Source organism: Ursus arctos, unplaced genomic scaffold (genome assembly GCF_023065955.2).
Source record: "Ursus arctos isolate Adak ecotype North America unplaced genomic scaffold, UrsArc2.0 scaffold_1, whole genome shotgun sequence".
Classification (NCBI taxonomy): domain Eukaryota; kingdom Metazoa; phylum Chordata; class Mammalia; order Carnivora; family Ursidae; genus Ursus; species Ursus arctos.
In genome coordinates, this window is record NW_026622763.1 from 108,913,440 (window position 1) to 108,940,179 (window position 26,740).

The window sequence follows — 26,740 nt, forward strand, 5'->3', positions numbered from 1 at the left end:
GGGCGGGGGCGCCCCAGGCCGGCTGTCCCGTACCGTGGCATGGCGCTCCGGGCCGTCCGTACGGCAAGATGGCCGCGCCGGCGGCCCGGGCGCACGTCGGGTTAACGCGCCCTCCCCGGGGCCCCGCCGCCCGCCCGCATCTGCTTCCGCTACCCCCACGGGTCGCTGTCGGGGTCCCCCGAGCGAACGATGCCGGCCGCCAGGGAGCCGAGCGCGCGGGCCCAGCCCTCGGCGTTGGGCCCCGCCGTACGCCAAGATGGCGGACGTGCACTTCCTCCTGCACTTCCGGCCCCGCCCGCGCCCGCTAGGCCTGGATTGGCCCCGGCAGCGGCCCGTCGCGTCGCGCTGCGGAACCGTCGGAGCGACGCCGCTCTCAGTCGGCGGCCGGAGAGGGAAGATGGACGCAGGTAAGGGCCGAGCGGGCGCGGGGCATCCCGCGGGCGACGCCCTCCTGGCCCCTCGGCAGCGGGGGTCTCGCCCAGCGCGGCGTGGGTGCGGGATCGGCGCGGGGCCGCGGGGGTGGGGGGAGCAGGCCCTGGCGCCGAGCGGGGCGGGGACGGCGTCTGTGGGAAGGCCGGCGCGGGTCTGACAGGCGGCTGTTTGCGTGTCTCGGCGCTTTTTCAGTCCGGCCCGCCTCGCCCGGGCTCCCACCGACAGGCCCAAGGCCGGCGCGGACGACCAGGGGCAGCGTGGTATCCGAGACGGGCGGGACGGGCGCCGGGTGGAGCTGGCTCCGGAACCGGCGGCCGGAGAATACTGTGCCTGCCACCCCACGCCCCAAGCATTAAGGATGGAAGCTCTCTAACTCTTAGGAAGTTACATAGGGAGGCTGGAGGCGAGAAACATGCTCCCAGCACTCACAGCGCACGCACTTTTTTTTTTAAATTTTTTAATTCAGTGACCAGATCATCCAAGCTTCCTTTTCGTAGTTGAAGAGAGAAACTGAATTCATCTTGTCATATCTTAACTTTCTGGGGTCCTGATGCAAAGTATATGGCGGGCGGGACGGAGTATGTGTACATGGGTGTCCGTGTACACGTGGGAATATGTGCATATGTGGCGTTCAGGCCTGTCTTATCATGCTTCTGTTCCAGAGGGGACAGTTCCTTAATTTTTGTTGGCAAAGTGTTTTGGGTCTTTGTTCAGTAGCCTTTAAAGTGTTCTGACATGGGCTCTCTCATCCCAGGGCAGTTTTAGTCCTTTCATTCCTTGTAGGGAGTGATTTGCCGTCAAGCGCCTCCTCCTCCCCCACCGCCACCTGGTTTAATTCCACCTGTCATCCTGGATGGCTTTGTTTGCTTTGTCTTTCTTCTCCTGGCAGCGGCAACTTAAATTTACCGAAATCTCAGTTTGGAAACTGGAATGCAGACGTGTGTGGCCAGTATTTCAGTGACTTGTTGCATCTGGCTGGAGCAAACAGTAGTCCCGACTCCCAAAGAAGCATGCTAACCAGATTATTTTTTGTGAAGTTTGTTTAAAAAAGAGAAACCACAGAGAGTGTTTTGCTGGAGAAATGGGGTGGAGAAAGGAATAGAACTATTTATCCACTTTCTTTGAAGTTATCACTGCTCAGATACTTTAGACTTTTCGTAGGAGAGACTTGGGTAAGGTGGAAAACACAGTTCAGTGGTGGTCATGTTACCTTAAACATGAAAATCATCACGTTAAAGTTGAAGAGTATTTCGAAGTAGAAAAAAGTGTTTGCATTTGAAGGCCACTGCTGATGCTGATAAAAATATATATGTACTTGGAGGCTGTGGCGGAAAGTTTTTTTCTGACACGATGCTGTACATCTTTTGAGGGGTGATTAATGGTGCAGCCTTCTCTGATCCCTGAACTCCTTACAGAGTCTGCCTTCCTTGACCAAGTCTTACGCAGTTCCTAGTTGGTTTTATAGTGATCCATTCAATAAACTACATTTGTTATTGAATGAGAGGTTTGTGTTGGGCATTGTTCTAGACCCTGGGGCTACAGAAGTGAACAAAATAGACAAAAACCATGTGGCTCATGTGGGAGAGTGATGTGGGCCAAGCAAGAGGGAGTTGGAATTATAGCCAGGATGGCCAGGAAAAATCTCACTGCAGACAGAGGTAAGTTTTGACCAAGACCCAAAAGCAGTGCAGGAGGAAGGGCAAGTGGGCCAGTGTGGCCAGGATGCCACAGGTGGTGGTGAGGGAAGTAGGAGCTAAAGGCAGAGAGACAAATTTGGCCCAGTCATGGGGTCTGGTTGGGTCATAGTGAGGACTGGGGCGTTTATTGATTCTAAATGAGTTGGTGAGTCTTTGAGAGGTTTTGAGTAGAGGAGTGCTGTGACTGGACGTATGTTTAGCAGACTCACTCTGGCTGCGCTGTCCAGAACATACTACATGTTCTGCAGAGGGGCCAGGGCAGAAACAGGGAGACCAGCTAAGAGGCTGTCGCAGTAAGCCAAGAGCGAGGCCGTGGAAGCTTAGCTCAGAGTGGAGAGAGGAGGTTGACTGGATGTGTTTGAGGGTTGAGACATCAGGACTGTGTGCAGACTGGAAGTGATGGGGTGGTGGGAGGCGTCGAAGATGTTGCTGAGGTTTATGGCCTGAATTGAGAACCTCTGGTGGGGAAGGCTTTGGGGGTCTTGCTTGGTGGGGGAACTCTTGGTTTTGTACGTGCTGACTGTTGTTAGACATCTTTGTTGTGATGTTCAGGGAGGCTTTGGGTCCATGGGCGTGGATCTGAGAACGTGGGCCTGGACTCGAGGTCAAAGTGTGTAGAAAGCTGCTTTGGATGAGTCACTGAGGGTCTGAGAGGAGGAGGAAAGAGAAGGGGCCTGGGAGGGGCACCCAGGGCTGCTGGCTGACGTGGAGAGGTCCAGAAGGTGGCACCTAGACTACAGGCTGGTTGTGTTCTCCACCAAGCCTCCAGCACTGTGTGTGAAAACACTCCGCGCTCAAGGAGCCCGTGGGTGCCCGCAGTTAAATGGCTGTGCTGTCCGTCCCTTGAGGACAGAGCCCGTATCTCGAGCTTGTGTCTCCAGGGTTTCAGTTGTGTTTGGCATGTGGTTTGTAATCGAGGAAGCAGAACTTGAATTAATGGTAACTTACATGTTCCTGCACTATAAGAACTTCAGTTTGGAGAGTCTGTTAGTGTGTAAAGTGTCAGTGGTGAGAAGGGGCTGCTGACCCCTTCGGGGCGCTGGGACTCAGTGTGGTGTTCTGTCCAGTGTGCTTATGAGTGCAGTATTTTCTGGTTTTCTGGTGTAGCTGACATTCTGGGTGCTTTTCCTTTCTGTTCCTTTTCATTCAGAGCTGAACTGGCAACGTCTTCATGAAAACTGTTTAGGATTTTTAAAAGTAACTACTTGAAAACCTGTTACTCTAAACATAAACTTTTTTTTTTTTTTAAGATTTTATTTATTTACTTGACAGAGGGAGAGGAGAGAGAGAGTGCGCACACAAGCAGGGGGAGCGGCAGAGAGAGGGAAAGCAGACACCCCACTGAGCAAGGAGCCGATGCGGGGTTCAATCCCAGGACCCTGGGATCATGACCTGAGCCGAAGGCAGACACTTCACTGGCTGAGCCACCCAGGTGCCCCTAAGCGTAAACATGTTCTAAAGGAAAGGGAAAACCCTTCTTCTGATTTGTTTTATAAAGCATAATCTCTCAGAAGCTGTAGGTGTTTGGGGAAAATATCTTTGAAAAGTGATGCTTTACAGTAAGCTCTAAAAGAAATGTAGTGGTGCGTGTTTTTGTGGTTCTCCCTGGTTAGATTACAGTGTGATTGGTACTGGGTGGAGACAAATTGGTTACCTTCGTTGTGCACAATTCCCTATTTTTCTACCAGATTAATAATATTAAAACATTTGTTTCTAATGGAATTACCATACTGTTAAAGGGCTTTCTGCTTCCCCTTCTGGGTGTGGTCAGAGACATCGCGGAGGAAAATGTGGGAAATCAAGTGTCTGGGACCCAGGTGACCAAATGAGGGAGAGTGCCTCTGAAAGAGCCTCGTTCTTATGGTGGTTGACACCTGACAGTCTTGCTTGTCCTGCTTGTCCTCTTAGTGGAAGTTAAAACCATTTCCTGGGAGTCTGGAGACTGGCATTCTTTTCAAGATTTGACCCCTTTTCACTCAGGAGGTGTGTGAACTGCTTCATATATGATACAATATCACCTGTGCTGATGATAAAATTATTCTGAGGCCTAATTAATTTGGGGCAGAGCTCTCTGGGAAGGATGCAGAGGCCGCTGGCCTCAAGCCCCCGTGAAAGCTGGTCAGTTTTTACAGAGTTGTAGGTCAGTCTCAGCCTCCTCCGTATTGGCCGATTTGTGTGGACATTACTGATTGTGAACTTTAGTTTTAAAATAGAAAAGTACTAGTTTTTCTGTTGAACTGTTTTCTGAATTGGCATTCTATAATGTTTTTTGTTCTATGGAAGTATTAATATGTGTTTTGACTAAATTAATACTGATGATAAAAGTGGTGTTTCTTTGGGGCACCTGGGTGGCTCAGTCGTTAAGTGTCTGCCTTTGGCTCAGGGCATGATCCCAGGGTCCTGGGATCAAGCCCCTCATCGGGCTCCTCGGCTGGGAGCCTGCTTCTTCCTCTCCCACTCCCCCTGCTTGTGTTCCCTCTCTCGCTGGCTGTCTCTCTCTCTCTGTCAAATAAATAAATAAAATCTTAAAAAGTGTTTTTTAGGGGGCAAGGGAGATTTAGTTTCATCCTGTAGATAGTGAGGCTTAAAATAATATGAAAAGGAGGATGGGGAGGTGCTGGAAACCATTGCTGGGTGCTGCACGCATCGCTGGAACCTGGCACGGGCCTTGCTTGCCCGCCCCATGGGGTAGAGCCCGCCCTTGTGTCCTACCTCATGGCAGGGGGCCAGGGACGTGCACCCTACAGCTCACAAGTGGGCTGTCTCCAAAAACAACTTCGTAGAGAGGAGAAAATTGAACGTCAGGAGTGAATGGTATTTAGAAAAACATCTTTCTCCATCAGAGAGTAAGGTCTAGAAGGTCCAGGAGCTTGGTGGTCTAGTGCAGGCAGCCTGTGCTGAGTGAACAGCGCCTCCGTCCAAGGGAGCCGTGAGGGCGCCCAGGCTGTGGCGTTCATTCCAGGTGTCAGTGTGCTCTGCTGCAGAGCCCCTGACGGCCAGTCGGTACTTTGTGCTGGCTGTACAGGGACAAGAAGTCCTTCACTTGCTTCCCTGGTCAGAAGTGCTAAGGGGGGCGCCTGGGTGGCGCAGTCGTTAAGCGTCTGCCTTCGGCTCAGGGCGTGATCCCAGCATTCTGGAATCGAGCCCCACATCAGGCTCCTCCGCTGGGAGCCTGCTTCTTCCTCTCCCACTCCCCCTGCTTGTGTTCCCTCTCTCGCTGGCTGGCTCTCTGTCAAATAAGCAAATAAAATCTTAAAAAAAAAAAAAAAAAAGAAGTGCTACGGGTCCGTGGGACTGTGTGTGCCCATTTCCAGGGCGGCAGCCTGCGGACATCGAAGTAGCCTGTGAAGTGTCTCGGATGGCTGGCTTCTGCTCTCTACACCCGGTCCTGTGACGGAAGCTTGTTGCTTAGATGCAGCTTTAGTGAGGTAGATCACGTATTCGGGGGAGTTTCCTGCGTGTGTCGCACTGGGTGCTGCACCTGTTCCAGAATGTGGCAGCACCAACTTACCCGTTCCAGTGATGCCCAGGGGACCCACCCCGAAACGTGCTTACTGTTGCCCAGCGTGGGGCAAAGCTTGTCACGTTTCCTCACACTGTCCCGGAGGGAAACACAGCTGTTCCCATCTTCCCAGTAAGAAAACTGAGGCCCAGTAAGGTTACCACCAAGTGAGGGTCAGACTTCGGGCTGCCCACAGCAGGGACTGTATTCAGTAGGCGTGCCGGACACACTCCGTGCGCAGCGTCCCCCAGGACCGATGGGAACACCATCTCTGTCTGAGGAAGCTGCCGTGCTGTGGGGGAACTGTGTCTGCAGCCAGTTCAGAGGCGCGTGTGACCTGTACCCAACAGGAGCGGGATCCAGGGGGAGCGGCTCGCATGCGCAGTCAGCTGGAGGGGCAGAGGCAGGAGGAGCAGTGACATGAGGGGCGTGGGGGACGCGGGCGTGGACGCGCTCCTAGGGAGCCCGCAGATGATAAGTGCGCACTCTCGCTTTGAGGCTCCTGCTCCGCTGGCAGGCGTGGGGTCGCTTCCTGCTGGTTCGTTCCCGTCAGGTGTGTCTGTCTCCTTGCTTGGTTTTGGCGGACGCACTGAAGAGTCTGAGGCCACACAATCCGTAATTTGGTTAGCCGTCGTAGGAAATTTGGTGATCAAGTGTTAACGTAATAGGACATTCTCTTATCCCTTTCCCTCTGAAGTTGGCTTGGTTGCCCATAAAGTTTGCTAGTAAACCTAAGAAGTACGCCTGTTTTGCATTTTGCCACCTCAGTGATGAAAAACCTCTCAACTTCAAAGGTATCCCGGCTCTGATACAGGGCTGTGATCCTTTGGCAATTGCCGCGCCCCTCTGGCACAGGGCGCACGCGAGATGCTCGCCCACAACACTCTGTAGCCCTCCGGGATCGTTATCAAAGTCTGCATCGTTAGTTCACAGCTGTGGCCTTCGAAGGGTCCTGAGCATCAGTAGGGCAGGAGGAGGGCTAAGATTCTGCAGTGCTGGCACTTAGTGTCAGACGACTTGTTTACACCCTTTTTCCTTGAACATAAATGTTTGGGTTTGCGAATCTCCAAGGGACTGTTGAAAAGGAAAAACAGGGGCGCCTGGGTGGCACAGCGGTTAAGCGTCTGCCTTCGGCTCAGGGCGTGATCCCAGCGTTATGGGATCGAGCCCCACATCAGGCTCCTCCGCTATGAGCCTGCTTCTTCCTCTCCCACTCCCCCTGCTTGTGTTCCCTCTCTCGCTGGCTGTCTCTATCTCTGTCAAATAAATAAATAAAATCTTAAAAAAAAAAAAAAGAAAAAGAAAAACAAAGCTGGGGGCATCACAATGCCGGATTTCGAGCTGTACTACAAAGCTGTGATCACAAAGACAGCATGGTACTGGCACGAAAACAGACACACAGACCAATGGAACAGAATAGAGAACCCAGAAATGGACCCTCGGCTCTTTGGGCAACTAATATTTGATAAAGCAGGAAAAAACATCCGGTGGGAAAAAGACAGTCTCTTCAATAAATGGTGCTGGGAAAATTGTACAGCTACATGCAAAAGAATGAAACTTGACCACTATCTCACACCATACACAAAAATAAACTCCAAATGGATGAAAGACCTCGATGTGAGACAGGAATCCATCAAAATTCTAGAGGAGAACATAGGCAGCAACCTCTACGACATCGGCCAAAGCAAACTTTTTCATGATACATCTCCAAAGGCAAGAGAAACAAAAGATAAAATGAATTTATGGGACTTCATCAAGATTAAAAGTTTCTGCACAGCCAAGGAAACAGTCAGAAAAACTAAGAGGCAGCCCACGGAATGGGAGAATATATTTGCAAATGACACTACAGATAAAGGACTGGTATCCAAGATCTACAAAGAACTTCTCAAACTCAATACACGAGAAACAAATAAACAAATCAAAAAATGGGCAGAAGATATGAACAGACACTTTTCCAATGAAGACATACAAATGGCTAACAGACATATGAAAAAATGTTCAAAATCATTAGCCATGAAGGAAATTCAAATCAAAACCACACTGAGATACCACCTTACGCCAGTTAGAATGGCAAAAATAGACAAGGCAAGAAACAACAATTGTTGGAGAGGATGTGGAGAAAGGGGATCCCTCCTACATTGCTGGTGGGAATGCAAGTTGGTACAGCCACTCTGGAAAACAGTGTGGAGGTCCCTTAAAAAGTTAAAAATTGAGCTACCCTATGATCCAGCCATTGCACTACTGGGTATTTACCCCAAAGATACAGACGTAGTGAAGAGAAGGGCCATATGCACCCCAATGTTCATAGCAGCATTGTCCACAATAGCTAAATCGTGGAAGGAGCCGAGATGCCCTTCAACAGATGACTGGCTTAAGAAGTTGTGGTCCATATATACAATGGAATATTACTCAGCCATCAGAAAGAACGAGTTCTCAACATTTGCTGCAACATGGACGGCACTGGAGGAGATAATGCTAAGTGAAATAAGCAGAGAAAGACAACTATCATATGATTTCTCTCATCTATGGAACATAAGAACTAGGATGATCAGTAGGGGAAGAAAGGGATAAAGAAAGGGGGGGTAAACAGAAGGGGGAATGAAACATGAGAGACTATGGAGTATGAGAAACAAACTGAGGGCCTCAGAGGGGAGGGGGGTGGGGGAATGGGGTAGACCGGTGATGAGTAGTAAGGAGGGCACGTATTGCATGGTGCACTGGGTGTAATACGCAACTAATGAATCATCGAGCCTTACATCGGAAACCGGGGATGTACTGTATGGTGACTAACATAGTATAATAAAAAATCATTAAAAAAAAATGCAAAAAAAATAAAAATAAAAATAAATAAATGTTTGGGTTTGAATCTATGTATCAGTTAAAGTCCAGGGGTCCTGACAGTAGAGAAGAACAGAAACACCATGATGTTTGCAGCTCCCCGAGAAGATGGAAGTTGAATTCACTCCAACGTAGAGTTGATAATCACGTGCAGAAACAAGTAATCTTACGTAAAAAAGTAGGGGGAGATAAACTTGGACTGTGGTTGTTCCTATACATAGAGCAGCTTGGTTGGCGTGGAAGCAGTCAAGTCAGACACCTGGAGCAGAGCCCCTGCAGGAAGCCCAGCGAGTGAGGGCCCCCAGCGCCGCCATCATGCTCAGGCGCCCTGGGCAGCACAGCTTGTTCTGGAAGCAACCGGACCGCCCTGATGCTGTCAGGTTTCAGGTGAAAAAAAAAAGGCAGAGCTGGGTATGGGTTCCTGACAGCCGGGGAATTCTTGAAGTATCAAACGCGGGGTCTTTGGTTGCTGTGGGTTTCTTTGTTCATGGAGCATTGCTTTCCCAACCCTGGGCCTGGGAATTAGCTGTGCACCCAGTGTAGCCTTTTTGGTGTAGTAAAATTGCATGCCTCTGAGCCTGCATTTCTGCGTCCTCGATATTAATGACACCGGCTGACCTTGGTGCCCTTCTGTCTGCCAGCTTGTGTGCGTGCCTCGTGGGGAGGGTTTCATGGACGCTTTGCAGCTGCCCTGTGAGGGCATCCTGTTATGTTTTCCCCCATTTTATGAATAAGGAAATTTCTACACTGAGGGATCAAGGGGCCCAAAGCACCTCCAACGTGGGAGTGCTCCAGCTAGGATTTGAACCTCCACTGCCAGGTGCTAGAGCCCGCACTGTACCCCCAGCATCCCCAAGGGATTGTGCACAGCACTGGAGGGCACGCAGGGATGATCACGCGGGGTGCGTCAGGAGCACCTAGATGGGGTGTGGGAGTTACCGATGGCCTGGACGTCGGTGCCACGGGGTGCTGTGAGACATTTGCTGGAGCTCTATGTCTGTGTGGACGGACTATCATCGTTGAGAGGAGAGATGAGGAAATCACGGGTGTGGTATGGTTTCCTTTATTGATCTATGCGGAGGCTTCTGGAAGGAGATTCCTTGCTGGGTGTGAAGCTGCAGATGATTTTTTAAATAATATTTTTGTAGTTTTCGGGTTTTTAAAAAATTTAATATGTCATTGTTACCAAAAGGTGGGGCTGTTGTTAAAAAAATAAATTCAGATGTGGGAGAAACTATCATGACTGATTTTCCAAAGTTATCTGGGCAGTTGCAGGTAAAGGGTACAAGTGACTAGGTACCATTGAGGCTTGAGAGGCAGCAGATGAGAACTGTGTGTTTAGGTTCTGTGAGGAGCAGCTGAAGGGTTGGGGGACCCGGGATACACTGCACCTCTCGCCTCACGGGTGTTGGTCTGTGCTCTGCTGAGTCTGGGAACCGTGTACAGAAGGTTTCCTCAGCTGGCTTCCAAGGACAGAGAGGGACACTGGGCCTCTCTAGTTTCTTAATGGAAGCAACACAGAATAAGATGGCGCTTGGGTCCTGTTAGCTCCACGCACAGCGACCTTCTTAGGTGGTGGGAGCTGGTGGCCGTGCTCTTCTAGGAGCATCTTGAAGTGAGAACAGCTGCAGGAGCCTCATGGACTTTGCAGAAGGATCTATTTCTGGGGGTTTGTGTCCCACCCACCCCCGCATAGTACCTGCCCCTCCACAGCTGGTTGTCATCGTCCCCGACCTTGTGTTTCTTGCCCCTGAAGTACCTGCCCTCCCCTCGGCCTCCGGACACCTGCTCCTGGGGGACACTGTCCACCTTCTCTTCACTGTGCGGCCGCCCCTCACACTGAGATGCAAGGATTACTCTTGTCCTGTAGCGTGAAGTCTAAAACCAGCCCCAAAGTGGGTACTCGCCTGCCCTGGCCTGGCGCCGTCGGTCTCGGCGGCATGTCGGCCTCGGCGAGGCTCAGGAGCCCCAGCCCCGTGGCTTGCGGTTGCTCCTTTGGTGGTTGTCCCAGCCCTGCCGAGACGCAGAATTACACACAGCTTTGTCCTCGGAAACGCAAGAAATGATTTCTCGTATTGTTTTATGAAATTATAAAAGCGGGATCAATGTGTGTTTGGTTTCAATAGCTACTCTGACCTACGACACTCTTCGATTTGCTGAATTTGAAGATTTCCCGGAGACCTCAGAGCCTGTGTGGATACTGGGTAGAAAATACAGCATTTTCACAGGTACTCGCCGTGTCGCCTGCTGCGCTCTCAGGGCTCAGTCTACAGAAAGCACGTGGTGGTAATAATAGTTATCTTTTAATTCCCTGTAATATATGGTCTGCGAAGTTAAGGCTGTGTGTGTTTTCTTCTTTTAAACAATCCCTAGAAAAGGATGAGATCTTGTCCGATGTGGCATCCAGACTTTGGTTTACATACAGGAAAAACTTCCCAGCCATTGGTAAGTACGCTATCAGTTACAACATGTGATAGTAGATACGGGCTTTATAAGGAGGAAAACTTGGGTGTATAGTGTGGACTTTGGTATGCGGGTCCTTGTCACTTCATCTCAGACCTCACGGCAACCCTAGTGATGTAAGCCGGCTGAGGTCTCGCCCCCGGTGTGGAGGAGTTAGGGTCCAAACCCAGAGCTCCTGACTCTCCCGAGGGCAGGGATTTTCCAACTGCTGGTCCTGGTTTCTTACTGGGACCTAAAAATCAGGATAATGAGTCAAAAGCATCATTTAAAAGCGTAGAGCAGAATGGAGTGTGAAGTCGTGTGTTTCCCCAGTGAGGCAGCATATGGCTTCAGGAGGCTTTGGTTTGTACATCAGAAGGCTGTCCTGGGTCACGGTTGTCACAGCATGCTTCTGACTGTAGGCCCAGATGTTTGGAGGCCGCTGCTCCGTGTCCATCACCGTTTCTGCCGTGTCCCACACTTAGTCGTGGGGAGAGCTGAAAGGCAAGGTAGATGTGCCATGTCTTCACATTGCACTAATGTACGTCCCATTCAAAGTGGCTCTTCATCGTCGTGACCCTGGAGGTGGACAGAGGAGGGGACCCAGCTCTTGGCCTTGGCTCTGCAAGTTGGCGAACCTGAGACCAGAGGGTCGGCAGCAGGGGGCTGCGGCCCCCCCTGGGTGGCCGGTCTCCATCAGGCACCTCCCCAAGATGCAGTTGTCTGTGTTCTCTGGAAGTGAGGTGGATGCGGGACAGCCGTGAGCTTGACACTCAGGAACACTGCAGGGTAGGGAGGCCACTGAATGATGGGATTTGTCCGCTGTGCTCCGGGATGTTGTTCCTGCCACAAGGGCTCTGCTCCATCCTGGAGATGTGGGGGAAGCACCTGGCAGTGGAGGTGTGCTGTGCAGTGCTGGGGGGGGACGCCACTGTCCTGCAGGTCTGGACTCACAGAGCGGGGATGGGCTAAGAGGAGCCTTGTATTGTTTGGTAAAGTCATCGAGGAAGAAGGTGCCTGCCGCTAAGGGCCAGCATGGTCTTCCCTTCCCTAGCCACGGAGAGGTGACTAGTTTGTAGGGGAGTTGTCGCACGTCCCGAGCGCTGTGCTTCGTCTGTCCCCCACCCCTCCCACTCTGCCCCTCGGTGCTTTGTCCACCCATGTGTGTGGGAGGGGCTGCCGAGGCTCCGAGGTGACGCTGCAGAGAAATGGTGGAGGCACCTGGGACTGCAGCTCACTGCGCCGGCCCTGGCATCTCGGCTCCTCTGCTGCCTCGTGCCTCTCGCCTTGCGGGTACTTAGGATGTCGGGGTGTCTCCTGTCATGCTGGGGCCTGTCTCGGAGTGCATGCAGCGCTGTGGTGCCCAGTGTCGGCATCCTTTTGTGCCCTGGTGGTGGGCGTGACGTGGATGGGCCCCAGGGCGTGTGTCCTTAAGTGCTGAGGGTTGTTGCTGACCCGCCCCTGAGTTATGTTTCTGCCCTCCTGCATTCCAGGCCCACTCTCCCAGCAACTGCGTCTTTGCTCTTCTGGTGCTTGGAGAAAGGTCCTCCGTATCTGACTTGGAGTTTCTTAGATTACTCATGAGACTTAGTGTCTTTTCATATGTTTTCAGACATTCTTAATTTTCTGTGACTGACTTGTTCATGTATTTTGCCCATTTCGAGGGGTTGACAGGACGTGTCAGATGTGCCCTTGGCATGACCAGGTTCTAAATGGCCTGTCACCTGAGATGGAGCTGACATGGTGTAGGGCTGACCCAAGCGTGCTAGGGCCAAGGCCTCCTGCCAGTGGACTCCTGACCTGCTAAGCCATCTGACGGCGAGGCCTCTCTCTTTGTCCGCATGACAGGGGGCACCGGCCCCACCTCGGACACAGGCTGGGGCTGCATGCTGCGGTGCGGACAGATGATCTTCGCCCAGGCCCTGGTGTGTCGCCACTTAGGCCGAGGTAAGTCACGACACCAGGGACGGCAGCATTCTTAGGAAGCAAATAGGCTATGGGGTTAGGTTACCCAAAGCACACAGACTAGGATTCAGGGTTTTCTTGAGTGGTGACCCACTGGTTTTCGTTGATTTAAAAAAGTGATTTTAAAGAATACTGATGAACGTTTGTCTTTTAGAAATTAACTTTATATCACTGAAACCATTTTCTGTTTTGTATGGATTTCTTTTGATGGGTCAGCATATATGCATTTAGAATCCTGGAGAATGTGGCTTTTAACTTTAGAAAGATTCAAAAAGGGTTTCATCTGTGGCTTGAGTGTTGTATAAACGTGAAGCCTTCTTTTTCCTCTTTTGGTAAAACTGAACTTCTGCATCTCTCCGATAGATTGGAGGTGGACACAGCGGAAGAGGCAGCCGGATAGCTACTTCAGTGTCCTCAATGCGTTCATCGACAGAAAGGACAGTTACTACTCCATTCACCAGATAGGTGGGAGATTGCCGAGTGCACCAGTCCCCGCTGCTTAGAGCAGGCTGTCATTGGGTCCCCTGAGTGCTTCCTCGGTGTCGGGGGTGTGAGGCGTGAGGCTGTTGGTCCCTCTGGCCCGTAGCCACCGCGGGCTGCTGTTGTGGGCTGGGCCACTCAGACCTGGGGCCTTGCCGTGTCGCGGGGGCTGTGGGGATGCGGTGGTGTGCGGGCTGCTCGTTGCGGCAGCTGCGCAGGTGGGACGCCACCATCTCCAGGGGTCGTTCCTCTCTGCGCCCATCACTAAGTCTAAATGCTTCTTTGTTTTGACCGTCTCATTCTCACTTACGGAAGGAAGTAAAGGTATAGCTTTGAGTCGTTTAATTTCCGCCATCCTGGTCCTTATTGAAGGGCTGGGATCCTGGCTCGTAGTGAGGGACTAATCTTGAGGCGGCCTCTGTCCCTCTTGGAGGAAGCGCCCTGGGGTCTGTCAGGGGCTCCTGCTGGAGGCAGGGGTGGGTGCGCCTGTCCAGGCTTCCTGTGGAGTGTTCCCACCACCACGTTCTGCTGCCAGGACAAGCCTCTTCTGGGGGGGGGGGGGGCGAGGGGGCACTCACATCACTAATCTCATCTGTTTCCTGCAGCACAAATGGGAGTTGGCGAGGGCAAGTCCATTGGCCAGTGGTACGGGCCCAACACCGTTGCCCAGGTGCTCAAGTATGTGCCAAGCCCCATCCCTCCTATTTCCTCGGGCTAGTGTGAGCATGACCTGTGGGTTCCAGCTCTCTTGAGTCTTTGTTGCCGAAGGAGATGAAGGGTCTTAGTCTTCCCCTCACGGCCCTCCTGAGAGTCCTCAGAGGTGGCCGTACCCGTTGCTCTCTGGTGTGGAATTTATGTTTCCCGATAAAGGAGTGTCCTCACCCAGATGGTGCCCACTGGATGGGGCCTCTGTGTGTGTCTGTCACGTGGACCCATCCTCGGATGCTTTTCTGATGGTCCGGGAGGTTGAAACTGGTCTGGAGTGACAGTGCTGTGTGGGTGCTGTGGGCCTCTGCCTCTGTGCTGAGCCCACTTATCCCCGCCTTGACCCTGTGTCTGCAGCTGCAGCTTTCCCTTCACATCCTGACCCGTGCACCTGCCGCCTGCTCCTTGTCTCCCAGGCTCCTCGCTCGGGTGTCTGAACCCACCCCCCTCCTCCTTTGTCCCCAAGCCCGCTTCTCCTTATTGCAGTGAAGGGCTGCCCTCTCCACCTGCCTGCTCTTGGCAGGTTCTTTGGGACCCTCCAGGGTGCTACTTTCTCTCATAAATCTACCTTCTAGCTGAGCCCCAAGCCTGCCCACGGTCTCTCTGTCCCCTTACCCAGCCCCCCCATTTACTCAGCCCCTACCACTGCCCCTACGAACCCTGGGTCCAGCCCCGCACGCCTTGAAGCAGAGTCTTTCTGCACAGTCAGTCTCCCTGCATGGTCAGTGTGTGGTCATTGTGTGTGGTCTGCACATGTAGTCCATGTTTGTAGCCTGTGTGTGGCCTGCATCAGTCATCTGCATGGTCTATGTGGTCCGTGCGTGTGGTATGGCTGCATGGTCTGTGTATGTGGTCTCTGTGCGTGCCTGCACGTGGGGTCTTCCGGCGTGGCCTGCCTATGGGCTCTTGCTGTCCCCATTCTGCTCTGAAGCACTTCCTTTGTGATTGCTGTCCATCTAGTCCCATCTCAATGCCAGGTTTCGGTCCTCAGTTTACTCAGTCGTCCAGCAGGTGGCTCTTGATGCAGGTGTTCTCTCTTGGAAACCCTGGACCGTACGTCATGCTCTCTGGTCCCTGTTGAGGGTTGATGGCTCCATTGCAGGCCCTCCCTGCCCCCCAGTGAGCACTGTGGGGCTGGCTTGGGCCTTTGGCCTCTTTTCTGCCAGCACCAGTGTGAACCGTGGTCTGCATGGCACAGCTTCCAGAGTCACACCCCTGGACAGATTTGTGCCCAGACTCTAGACTCGGTGCACATACTTACTCAGCAGCAACCCTTAGGTGTCTGAGGGGTGTGTCAGCCTAACAGCCAAAATCCAGAGCTGACCCTTCTCCCCATCCCCGGCCTGTTCCTTCTACAGGGAATGGCAGTGCTGTCCTTCCAGAAACTCAGGCCAGAAACTGGGGTCGTGCTAGATTCTTTTTCTCAGCACATCCCATCCAGATGCATCCAGACTCTAACCAGTGCTCATTGCCTCCCTGTCCTCACCCCTGTCCAAGTGCCATCTTCTGCCTCCTTGTTGGTCTTCCTTTTCTCTTTGAAATCTCGAGTCTCTTTTAAGATACGAATGGGACACCTGGGCGGCTCTGTCAGTTAAGTGTCCGGCTCTTGACTTTGGCTCGGGTCATGATCTCAGGGTCGTGGGATTTAGCATCCCTCCCCCCGCCCCCCGCCACACTGTGCACACACTTTCTCTCACTGAAGTAAACCAATGAATTTTTTTTAAAGATTATTTATTTGAGAGAGAGAACATGTACAGGTGGGGGGTGGGGAGGGAGAGGGAGAAGCAGACTTCCCACTGAGTGTGGAGCTCAATGTGGGGCTCAATCCCAGGAACCTGAGATTGTGAGCTGAGCCAAAGTCAGGTGCTTAACCGATTGAGCCAGCCAGGTGCCCCTAAATCAATAAATCTTAAAAAATAAAATAAAATAAAATAAAATAAAATAAAATAAAATAAAATAAAATAAAATAAAATAAAATACCAGTAGGCATCATCTTCATAGAATACATCTCGGCCATCTGCCCCTTCTCTGCTAGAACCGTCCTCAGGCTTCCCAGCTGACTCCAGGGAAAGCTGCGGGTGGAGGCACGGCTCTGCCTCCCTTTCCGGCCCTGCGCTCACTCCCAGGCACACTGTACCTCGTGCTCTTCGCACACACCGGCCCCACGGCCTCTGCACCTGCTCCCGCCCTCCCCCGGCACCAAGGCCTTCATGCACCTGCACTGGTCACGCTCCGACTACTGCTCTGTTGTTCTTCATGGTGCTCGCTACCCACAGTAACTCTTTTTTGCCTGCCTTTTGTCTGGAATGTTAGTGTCTTGGGGGGGCTGCTTTGTCTCTTGTGTGTCAGTGGGTTTCAGCCCTGTACCTGGCCTTCAGCAGGCGTGAGAGAGAGAGGCAGCCAGCGGACTGTTGCACGTGCTCCCCAGGCCACCACTTTGGCCTTTCCACGGGAAGGGGCTTTGTGTGGTTGGCCTGATGCCTCACGCCCTCTACCTGTGTCCCCAGATGGACCAGGTTCTCCCGTTAGACCTTTGGTTTTAGTTCACTTGTCTTTCAGAGGCTTGAGTCTTTGACCGGGGTTCTTTCCCGCGGCCGATTGCTGTTGTTAAACCACGGATTTCTCTGTGGGAACTCGAACTGCTTGTCAGTCCCTCACTTTTGGGGTGAGGTGGAGCAGAGTGTGAAGGTGCCAGGGGGTGGGGTGCTGGGCCTGCCTGAGTTTGCGGGACCTGTGGTGTATCTGAGACGGGGTTTGTCCTCCCTTTCCCAGGAAAGAACGCCCTGTGGGCGGGGCTCCTGTGCAGGGACCCTGTCCACACATGGCAGCTAGGGGTAATGGGAGGAGTCCTGGGCCACGGTGGGAAGAAGCAGGCCGCAGCCTCGGCTTTATTCCCGTCGGTGGCCCTGTCTCAGCTGTGATCTCTCTCATCTGCAAAAACTGCTGGAGCATTTGCCGCTCTTCCCTCGCTTGCCCCACGGAAGTGAAACGTCTTTAAAATGTGAAGGGTTATTGGTGTGTCCTCCCCCTTTCTGTCAGGAAGCTGGCTGTCTTCGACACCTGGAGCGCCTTGGCAGTCCACATAGCGATGGACAACACGGTGGTGATGGAGGACATCAGTAAGTGAACAAGAGTGCAGGGGTTGTAGCTGGTGGGACTCGGAGCAGCTCCCTGGCCCACGGAGGGGCCTCGGCTGGCGTGCAGGTCGGTGCCCCGTACACGGGCCAGGGGATCCCTCGTTCTAGTCCAGTGTACAGCAGGCTAAGGGGAAGGGACTCTCTGCAGAGCTGTGCTACGTCCTACCCCGACTGGCTTTGTGTCTTCATTGCAAGAACTTGTTCAGGAGTGCTGCCTCAGCCCCTCACGGGCATCGTGCTCCCCAAAAAAGCCAAGAGCAGTTTTCAGCTGCACCATCTCTAGCCGAGGGGTAACAGGAAAGGGGAGCATAGCTCCATTCCTCTTTCTGGAAGGATCCAGTGGAAACCTGAAGGAGTCCAGGCATGCTGAAGTTTTAGTCCGGGAGGACAACGATGGCTTGGTTTGGTAAATGCCCTCTAGTGAGTGAGTTTTGAATTTGTGCAGTTCATATCCTGTTATACAACCAAGCTGACAAAACTCAATTTAATGTCTTAGTTTTTCACTTAGGAACACTTTTTCCCCAAAGAATGTGCCCGAGCTGCCTCTGCTCCAGTTTTACAGAAGCTCCACATATTTGCTGCTGCCTTGCTTTGAAATTTACCTAAGAAAGAGCCCTTTGAGCGTGCTCATGTGGGGGTTGACTTATAGTTGGAGGGAGGCCTCGTGTCCTGACTGCAGGCACGGAGCACACGGCGGGCTTGCTCCCCGCTGCTGCCCGGCCCTTCCCTTCAGCTTGGGGACCATGTCTGCGGAGAGTTGGGGGAGCCAGCCATGGGCCTCCCTCCTCCATGCCCTCTGACTCTGTCCCCCTAAGAGCTGACAAACCAGGGACTCGAACTCCAGGAGGGGTGTTTTTCCCTTCTGCCTTCTCACGTTTTATTTCTTGAAATTTCTGTGAAACGTGGGAAACTGGAAACATGCAGAGAACGGGGGGAGCAAAACCACTTGGAAACCGTTTCTACTGACGTGGAGATGCTGTTCCATCCAGTGTTTGTCCTTCAGAGTAGCCCTTGCACGTTGTCAGAGTGTCATCTTCTGTCGGGGACGTTACAGTGTTCTGTTGTCTGGCTGCTCATCTCCCAGTACACGTCCGTTTCTCTTTTCCTCCAGTGTTGGTGACACCACCGACCGCAGGGCCGACCCAGTCACCTGCCCAGCCTGCCCTCAGAGGCTGGCTCACTGGTGCAGTGCCAGGAAGGAGTGAGGGACAGGCTCCTTCCCAGAGCCTGCATTCCTGGGGGGGGGGGCCGGGGGGAGGTGCTGGGGGTGTCTGGAGGAAACTCGGCTGGATGCTGGCCCCTGGCTCTCGGGGTCTCAGGTCATCCGTAGCAGCGCTGCTGGAGATAAGGTGCAGACTTGGGGCTTGTCTGAGGAGGATATGGGTCTGTTCTGGGGAGAGCCTGGGCCTGCAAATTTAACAGGCTCCCAGGTGGGGTGTGTGTGGCTGCCCAGCCGTGGTCAGGGCCCTGGATTCCTCCCCTCCTGAGTCAGAAGTGATCGTCTCGTCACGGGGACAACTTAGGAAGAATAGCATCAGTACACAACCAGCAAGGACGCTGGGACCAAAAACCCTGCCCGGGGTCCTGTGCACAGTTTAGTGAGGTGAGTGGTAGATGGAGGGGATTCTGAATGGCTGTGCTAACTGCTTTTGGCTTTAGGAGCCTCCGGGGGGTTGGGGGGGACGCCTCAGGCCTCATCCAAGGCAGGCGAGCAGCCACTTTTGTAGTCACGGCTGCCCGATGTTGCAGGTGTGGGAGAGAAAGCTCCGGTTCACCAAAGCAAGTGGTGGAGAACTAATACCGGCCAAGCCAGGGCTGTCCCGGTCTCCAGAGCTGCTCCCTAGCGGAAGTGCTGGCTTTCCGCCTTCCCTGTCCATTTCAGGGTAGGGTGCTGGGCGGGGGGAGCCTTGCTGGTGGAATGTGCCCGCCCTCCTTGGGGGGCCAGCCAGGACCCCCAGAGCAGCCTCCGCCAGGGCTTGGCCCGGATGGATTTAGAGCTTCATGAGCGCAGCAGACACTGGGGGGAGGAGTTGTTACAGATGGAAGACGACGGCATGGCAGTGCGCACAAAGGTCCGCCACGGAAAGCATGCGGGGCCAAGACCCTGGCAGCAGAAAGAAGGCAGAGGAGACTGTGGTTGGAACCTCCAGGAGGCGAGGACAGGTGACCGCAAAGGAACAGGAGGACAGCGTCCCTGTGCCGGAGCCTGCGTTTTCACAGCTGAACACCTCCCAGTTTTTAACCGGGTGTCCTTCAGATATGCATGTTCTTAGTGACACTTCCAGCTGCAGAGACAGACACTTGGAAGCGTCGGGATGAAGGTAGCGGTAGCTGCCGTTGAAGAGAGGCGGTCCCGCTGGCCCAACCATCTTGTCCTCCTGCCGCAGCAGGTGCTGGTGGGGCCGGGGCAGCGTGCTGAGGAGGCGGCAGGCGGTGTGCAGCCATCGTCACGGGTGGGCTCACAGAGAGCTTACACGTGGTGGGAATGTGAAGGGAGCATGACCGAGTGACCCGTGGGTGCCCAGACATTTGCCATGTCATGGGCTGCATGCAGCCTCAGTGAGTCCCCCACGTGCCGCCATAATGGGCCCTGCTTCCGTGATTTCTTGAGCCGATGTGAGGGTCAGTGCTAGTGATGAAGGTATAGTCAGCAAGGAGTCCCTCCCATTCCCATTCTTTCATTCTCCAACTGTGCATTTTGAAAAATTCCAGTCCTGTGTTCATGCAGCCATCCGTCTCCCTCCTGCATCCTGCTTTCCTGCTGCTTGACCACCCTGGCCCTCCCTGGTCTGCTCTGGCCTGTGGTCGAGGGTCTTGTGTTGTGTGTGGTTACAACAGCTGTGCAGTCTTCTCTGATTTGGAAAGTTCTCCCTCTGGGTTTATTTTCTTGGTTTTCATAGCACTGACATTTTGAAGAACCCAGGCCCGTTTGGTACAGTGCCCCCCACTCTATGTATTTGCTTCGTCAGGATTAGATTGGGGAAACATCTCGGCTGAGAACAGGACCTCCGGGCTGTCCTCAGCACCACAGCGGAGGCTACTGCCCATCAGTGACGCTTCCTCAGGTCCCCTGCTCGGGCCGTGTCTCTGCTTCTCTGTGATGCGTGGGGATCCCAGGGCTGATGCTGAATTTGTGTCAAGGATTTTTCCTGGAATGGTGGCTTCTGGAACCACCCTTCCCTCCAGGTTTACCAGCTGGCAAGGTGGCCGGCCCATCTTGTCCTTTCTCTGCCCCAGGCCTGGGATCAGCGGTTTCTCCGAGGAGCCCTGGTTCCGTTTAGTAGGGAACGGTGTTCAGAAACCACGGCCTGGGTGCCTGCTGGACTGGGGCCCCTGGAGTGTTGCTGTCCCTACCACCAGCCCCCTTGGTCACACACTGACGGAAGGATTAGCAGTGCGCTCAGAAGAAATAAGTTGTCTCCATGTTTACGAGGGAGGAGCAAGGCTGTTCCTTGATGGCATCCTTGCCGGGGGGCCATGCGGCGTGCCGCCATCCATGGCGCTGTCGTTGCTTGCCTGGGATGCACGGTGGTGGTTGCTTTGTTTTGCTTGAGACTTTATTTCGTGACAGCAATTTTAAATTGAACACGTGTAGAAAATGGTTCTTTTTTTTTCGTCTGTGGACAGCAGGATTAATCTTAGACTTATTTTCCAGGTTCAGGTTTTGTTAAGCTCTTGACTTTTTTATACTTGTTTCCTGTGACTTAGTAACGATGTACTTGCTGCTTTTGGGTAAACTTCTGTCGGCTTCTGTTCAGCCCTTGAAAGCACATCTGTTTTTCAGGAAGGTTGTGCAGGGGCAGCCTTCCGTGTGCGGGGGCCACCTCGCTTTCCGCGGATTCCAGCCGGCACTGTAACGGCTTCCCTGCTGGAGCTGAGGTCACCAATAGGCCGGCACCCTGGAGACCCCTGGTGCTTCTCATCCCCCTGCGCCTGGGGCTCACGGACATCAACGAGGCCTACGTGGAAACACTGAAGGTGGGTCTTCTCGCCGACCAGCAGGGGAATTGAGATACTGCTTCACGTTAAAACCCTGCTGTTGCCGCCATGTCTGCCCCTTGTGCCCTCTGATCCCCCCTGTGGACTCCTGGCCTCCACCTGGGCAGTCCCGACTGCCTCTCCCGCTGGCCCCCGTGCTCACCCTGCAGTCTCTGCTCCTCCTGCCTCCGGTCCCCGGCAGCACTCAGCCTCGGTGCACCCGCCCCCGACCTGTCTGCCCTGCACCTGGGCCCCTCTCACCCGTCCCCGCGCCTCCTCCCACTGCCCCTCACTTGCACCTTCCGCAGCCCCACCGCTTACATGGAGCTTTCCTGGACGCAACCGCAGGTTACTTCCTAATTAAGTTCTTTGGGACCACGTCTTCCCACTGTCCTTCCCCCGTCACCCCGTGGGGCCCTGCGGTCGGGTGGCTTGGGGGCCGCTCCACGGCTCGCTCAGCCGCCCCGCCTCCGCTCCGTTCCGCAGCGCTGCTTCATGATGCCGCAGTCCCTGGGAGTGATCGGGGGGAAGCCCAACAGCGCCCACTACTTCATCGGCTACGTTGGTGAGTGGCGGTTCTACGGGCACGCCCTAGTCAGCCAGAAGCTGGGGGACAGGGTGTCCAGTTAAAAAGCAGTGTGCTCCCGTGAGGGGTCTGTGTCCCACCTGGCGGGTGCTGGCCTCCCACGTACCCTCTTCTCCCCAGCAGTCTGGTTCCCACCCTGTCTTCTGCCTGCTGCCTCTCCCAACCTGGCGTATCCAGCCACGCGGAGTCCGTGGGGCACGTCCGAGTGGGACCCCGGTCTGCTGCCTTTCTGCTGACTTCCCCGTCGTCTCCCCAGGTGAAGAGCTCATCTACCTAGACCCCCACACGACGCAGCCAGCGGTGGAGTTCACCGACAGCTGCTTCATCGCGGACGAGAGCTTCCACTGCCAGCACCCGCCAAGCAGGATGAGCATCGGGGAGCTCGACCCGTCCATTGCTGTGGTGCGTCCCCGCCTGTCCTGCCTCCTCGGAACGTGGGGCTGGCGGGCCGGCGTTCAGAGCCGGTCTGTGCTCAGTCCTGCTCTTCTAGGACGGAAGGCCAGGTCTCCGACTTCTAGGATGTGTTTTCAGTGTATTGGGAGTAGATGTCACGTTCACATGGTTTCGAGGGCACAGGGCACAGAAGGGTTAGTAATGTCTTAGCTCCTCGGGGCCCTTTAACATAGTGGCAGTCTACTCCAGTCCCTGCTCTGTGCCACCTTTTTGGGGATTTGGGTTTGACTTTTCAGTTTTTTGACGTCAGGTATGTGGGAGATGATTCCTAAGAATGAGCTTCCTTGCTCTGATCACAAGGTGGAATTCTGGGCTGTGGTTCACGTAAACCGATGTGCTTTCAAAGTGCATGTGATGGGGACGGGGCAGGAACACCTGGAAGGAATGGTGTCCCCCAGGAAGTGCTTAACCGAGTCACAGACGACAAGGCAGATCCCGGTCCTGAAACAGATTTCTCCGGACGCATAGTTTGTGGGTCTTGTGTTGTGTCCTGAGGCTGGCGGCCGGGGAAGACGCCAGAGGGTGGTGGGGCCTGGCCGGAGCTTGGAGGGTTGAGTTCCCGTCCAGCAGGCGCGACACACGCTGTGCCGGGAACTGCGTCTCCGTAGCGGACGGGGGCTGGTGCTCGCGTAGACGTGGAGCAACCTGGACGAGCAGTGCGGTTGGCAGCGGGCATGTGGACACAGGGCGGGGAGGAGTGACCCGTCCTTACCTGATAGGAAGAGGGCTCCTCAGGAGAAACCAGCTTCCCGTCTTCCAGCAGAATGTTGCCTGTGTCCTTTCGCCAGAGCCCAGGGCGGTGTGGACGGTCTTCGGAGTATGACAGGGCGCCTGTTTCCATGATCGTACCTGTAGTTCTGGCGGCCCTTGGAGTTCTAGTACCATGTCTCAGGCGTTGGAGCTTTGTGTGCGATGGCTCTAGGAGTGTGCCATCGCCACCGACTCTTTGCGGGACTCAGGGCTCCCCGCATCTAGGTGCCGGTGGGCGGAAGGCCCACTTTTTGAGTTGTGCCACGTGCTGTGGGTCCTGGTGGCGTGTGCCACTGGCCAGGCCATTAAACTACACATGGCTTCCGTGGCCTGGCCGTCAGGGCAGAGGGTGGAGGGCCGAGCCGTGGCCTGAGCCCCCGGAGGAGGGCAGAGCCGTGGCCTGTTCACGCCCCCTTGTGTGCCTCGCCACATGCTGCTCACGGTCACTTCTGTTCCAGGGGTTCTTCTGTAAGACTGAGGACGACTTTGATGACTGGTGCCAACAGGTCAGACAGGTGGGTGGCAGGTCCCCGTGCGCAGGCCGGGCTGGGGGAAGGCTGTCTCGGGGTCTCCAGTTTGGGGTCCCACCTCCCTCGGCACCTGGCGCAGGGCTCGCAGTGCAGCTTGTGGCATCGACCTCGTTGTGTGTAGAGGACGTGGGCACAGACCTTGCTCGTGAGCCTTGGTGGGGGGGTCTCAGGTTTGTCAGTGCTGTGGCCACGAGGGGAGGCAGCAAGTGGAGTTCGCCCCCAGGGCTGTGGTTTGCCGCCCTCCGTGGGAGCGACCGGAGAGACCTGATGGTGGCAGACTCAGCAGAGGGCCGAGAGCCTTTCCTCTGGAGACTGCCTCCCCGTCCTCATCCACGGTCTCCCCTGCTGGCAGTGCTGATCTCTGGGCGGGGGCGCGAGGCTGTACCCCCACTGCTGTGTCTAACAGCTGTGTCTGCTGACAGCTGTCGCTGCTCGGAGGTGCCCTGCCCATGTTCGAGCTGGTGGAGCAGCAGCCTTCCCACCTGGCCTGCCCTGACGTCCTAAACCTGTCCTTAGGTGAGTCTGGACGCCACAGGGCCCTGTCTCAGGTGGGGACACGGCTGTTCCGGGTGTGGTGTGGTCTGTGCGATGTTCTGTCCTCTTTGCTTCTCCCAGGTTCTGTTCCAGTTGCTTTTGACTTTTAAGATTTGTATGAGCCCAGGATGTGACTCCTTGGTGGTGTATGTGTGGGACCGGGGTGCCGCCGAGCAGCCTGTCTGGGCCCCGAGCTGGCAACAGCACAGTCTGCTGCCTTGTCCTTCACCTCACGGCGGTAACCTGGCCCCCGAGCGTGGAGCTGGGTGTGCTCCTCACGCGGCCCCCTGGGTCCCTGCGAGCCAGCACATGCTAGGCTCTCCGAGGCAGCCCAGTGTCTCTGCGAGGTCCGGCCCGGGAGCCAGGCCACAGGTGGGCTCTGGGTCCTGCTGCTCAGTGGCTTTAGGCCAGGGCCTTCTCCCTCACTCAGGCCCTCAGTTTCCCTGAAGTGAATCACTTGTGGCACACAGAGACCCGGGACTCAGCGGGAAGGCCGTGAGCACATCCAGTTCATGCAGCCATCTGTCTCTGTGACGCTGATGGGGCCTGTGTCCCTGTCCCTCCGAGAAGATCATGGAGGATGGTGACTGAGCCCACTGTCAGAAACCAGAAGGGAGTCAGGGTGCCGCATTGGAGACTCGGGACAGATGTCCCATCAGTCCCCAGACGGTACAGGGGGTGCCACCCCCTCATGGGACGGGAAACCCTGCCCTCCTAGCCCCTGCCCCTTCCCTCTGTGTTCCGCCAAGAAGCGTGTTCTCTTTTCAGACGCGCCTGTGGGATTCTCTTTCCTGCCCTCCCCTCGCCAGTTGAAGCTCCGGGCCTGCTGAGACCCACAGCGCAGGAGGCCGATGCCTCAGCGGGCAGTCCTGGTGTCCCCTTGCCTCCTGCTGCAGCAAGGGCGAGCGGGCCAGATACAGGGCGTGGTGGGTGGTGCACGCACAGGCGCGGTCTCTCCATCCCCACAGCCCGGGTACCCCGCGCAGGGCATCTGATGGGGTGTGGTCTTGTTTCTTCTAGACTCTTCTGACGTAGAGCGACTGGAAAGATTCTTCGATTCAGAAGATGAAGACTTTGAAATCTTGTCTCTTTGAAAATCCTGGAGTTGGGGGACGGTTTCCACTGGCCCTTCCTGGGGGCACCTTCGCAAGCCCGGCCCTGTCTCGGGGCGCGCGGCACCGCCGCATTTCATCCATCCAGCCTGCCCGTCCGCTGAACGCCCCTGCCCCATGCGCCTCTGCCCGCAGACGGAGGACTGCCCTGTCCTGGAGGCCTTCCTGCGAGCCCTGGGACTGCGCAGGCCCGGAGGGCTCGTGGGGCTACCAGGCACAAATGAGGGGCGGCCCGCAGGAAGGCCCCAGGCAGCCGCCGGGTCAGGAGCTCTTGAGAGCAGAGCCTTTCACACTTCCGAGAGCTCTCCCTGCGACACTGCCAGCCCTGCATTCGCGTGTCGCCTCTGCCCTGCTTCCTCCTGGGCGCTCAGTTCTGGGTTTGCTTTGGAATTAAAGTCCTCTTTGAAGTTACAAGGACATGAATTTCTGTGGGCGTGTCCCAAGTCAGTCTTCTCGGAAGACCTGCAGGGCGGGCGTGTGCGGACTCAGCCTGGCCCCTGCCCGCGGCGGCCTCTGCCTGGCCTGCTTATCAAGGGCTACCTCAGTGGGAGATCAGGTTGGAAGAATTCTGGCAAGGGTTCTCCTTGCTTTGGGGAGCAAAGTAGTAAAGTGGTGGGGCGTGGTGGAAATCCAAAGATGTCACCATGTGTGTGACTTGCTAGGACAGGGACATGCCTGCTCTCCCGGAGCTGCAGGTCAAGCCTGGGTGGGATGCGCCTTTCTCATGCCTCCTTTGCGGGTCCCGGCATTCAAGACGCCCCGTGTGCTGCTGCTTGCTTGTCACGCCAGCTTCCCTTGGGTCCAGGTACAGGTCGGGTGAGGGGAGGGGCTGCCCTGTGGCCCTCAGACCTGGCGGGTGGTGTGGGGAGCGCGGCATGCTGCCATCCAGGGCCTTCCTCCCAGTCACCAAGGCTTTAAGATGGTTTGGGGCCAGAGGGTAAAGCCCACAGCTTTACGGTGCGGGCCCGGCGCCCCATCCCTCTGTACCAGTTGGAGACGTTGCCGGACCCTTCTCAGCACTAATGTCAGCACCTGCGGCCTTTCGCCCGCGTACTCTGGGCTCAAACTGCACCACTCCTACTCGGGTTTGCCGTTCGTCTTGGAAGACTGGCTTCTGTCCCACCGGAAGTGTAAAAGGGCTCTGGGGGGCTTGGGTGGAGGTGACGGCCTTTCCCAGAGCGCCTCCACACACAGCCACCTCCGAGTCCTTGCTTGTGCGGGCGGGCAGGGCTGGAGCACGCTTCACGTCCTGCCGGCCCACGTGTTGCCCACTAAGTGATTTTCTTTTTTTCTTCTGTGTTTCCTGCGCCCCGTCCATGAGGTAGAGTTGGGGGAGCAGGGAAGGCTGGCTGGTCTCCACTCCTCCAGCACTGCGTTTCTCTGAATGAACACTGTGCTGCCGCGCCGTGGGCTGGGGGCCGGGGGGTGTTGGGGCGGCCCCTGCTGCTGGTACGACCATACGTGTGGGCGGCGGCCTGACCCACGGGGAGCTTTGTTTCATGTGTTCTGAAAAAGGCTTACCGAAGAGAATATTGTTCATTCTTCGTAGTGTAGTTTGCAATTCTTAATGGCAAATACTAACAGTTTCAGTAGAAAACA

General features: G+C 55.1%; 2 protein-coding genes across 7 annotated transcripts in view; one reads left to right on the top strand and one right to left on the bottom strand.

Annotated features, from left to right (window-relative positions):
- THAP4 (THAP domain containing 4) overlaps positions 1-241 on the bottom strand; it is a 40,075-nt gene extending 39,834 nt beyond the window's left edge. The window contains exon 1 of the mRNA XM_048214173.2: positions 34-241. Coding sequence (XP_048070130.1) covers positions 34-41 — 8 coding nt within the window. The 5' untranslated portion in view covers positions 42-241. The remainder of the gene's footprint in view (positions 1-33) is intronic.
- Positions 242-26,740, top strand: ATG4B (autophagy related 4B cysteine peptidase). 6 transcript variants are annotated; one of them, XM_057306345.1, is made up of 13 exons: positions 242-407; positions 10,596-10,697; positions 10,843-10,914; positions 12,760-12,858; positions 13,240-13,341; positions 13,962-14,034; positions 17,101-17,180; positions 20,983-21,176; positions 21,663-21,741; positions 22,019-22,164; positions 23,424-23,480; positions 23,918-24,011; positions 24,500-26,740. In XM_057306345.1, exons 1-13 carry the CDS (start codon positions 257-259, stop codon positions 24,526-24,528), a joined length of 1,278 nt encoding a protein of 425 aa, XP_057162328.1. In that variant the 5' UTR covers positions 242-256; the 3' UTR covers positions 24,529-26,740. The 6 variants fall into 6 exon arrangements, with proteins under 6 accessions (XP_057162328.1, XP_048070132.1, XP_048070133.2 ...); XM_048214175.2 differs by having other exon boundaries at positions 25,050-26,740; XM_048214176.2 differs by having other exon boundaries at positions 24,111-25,552.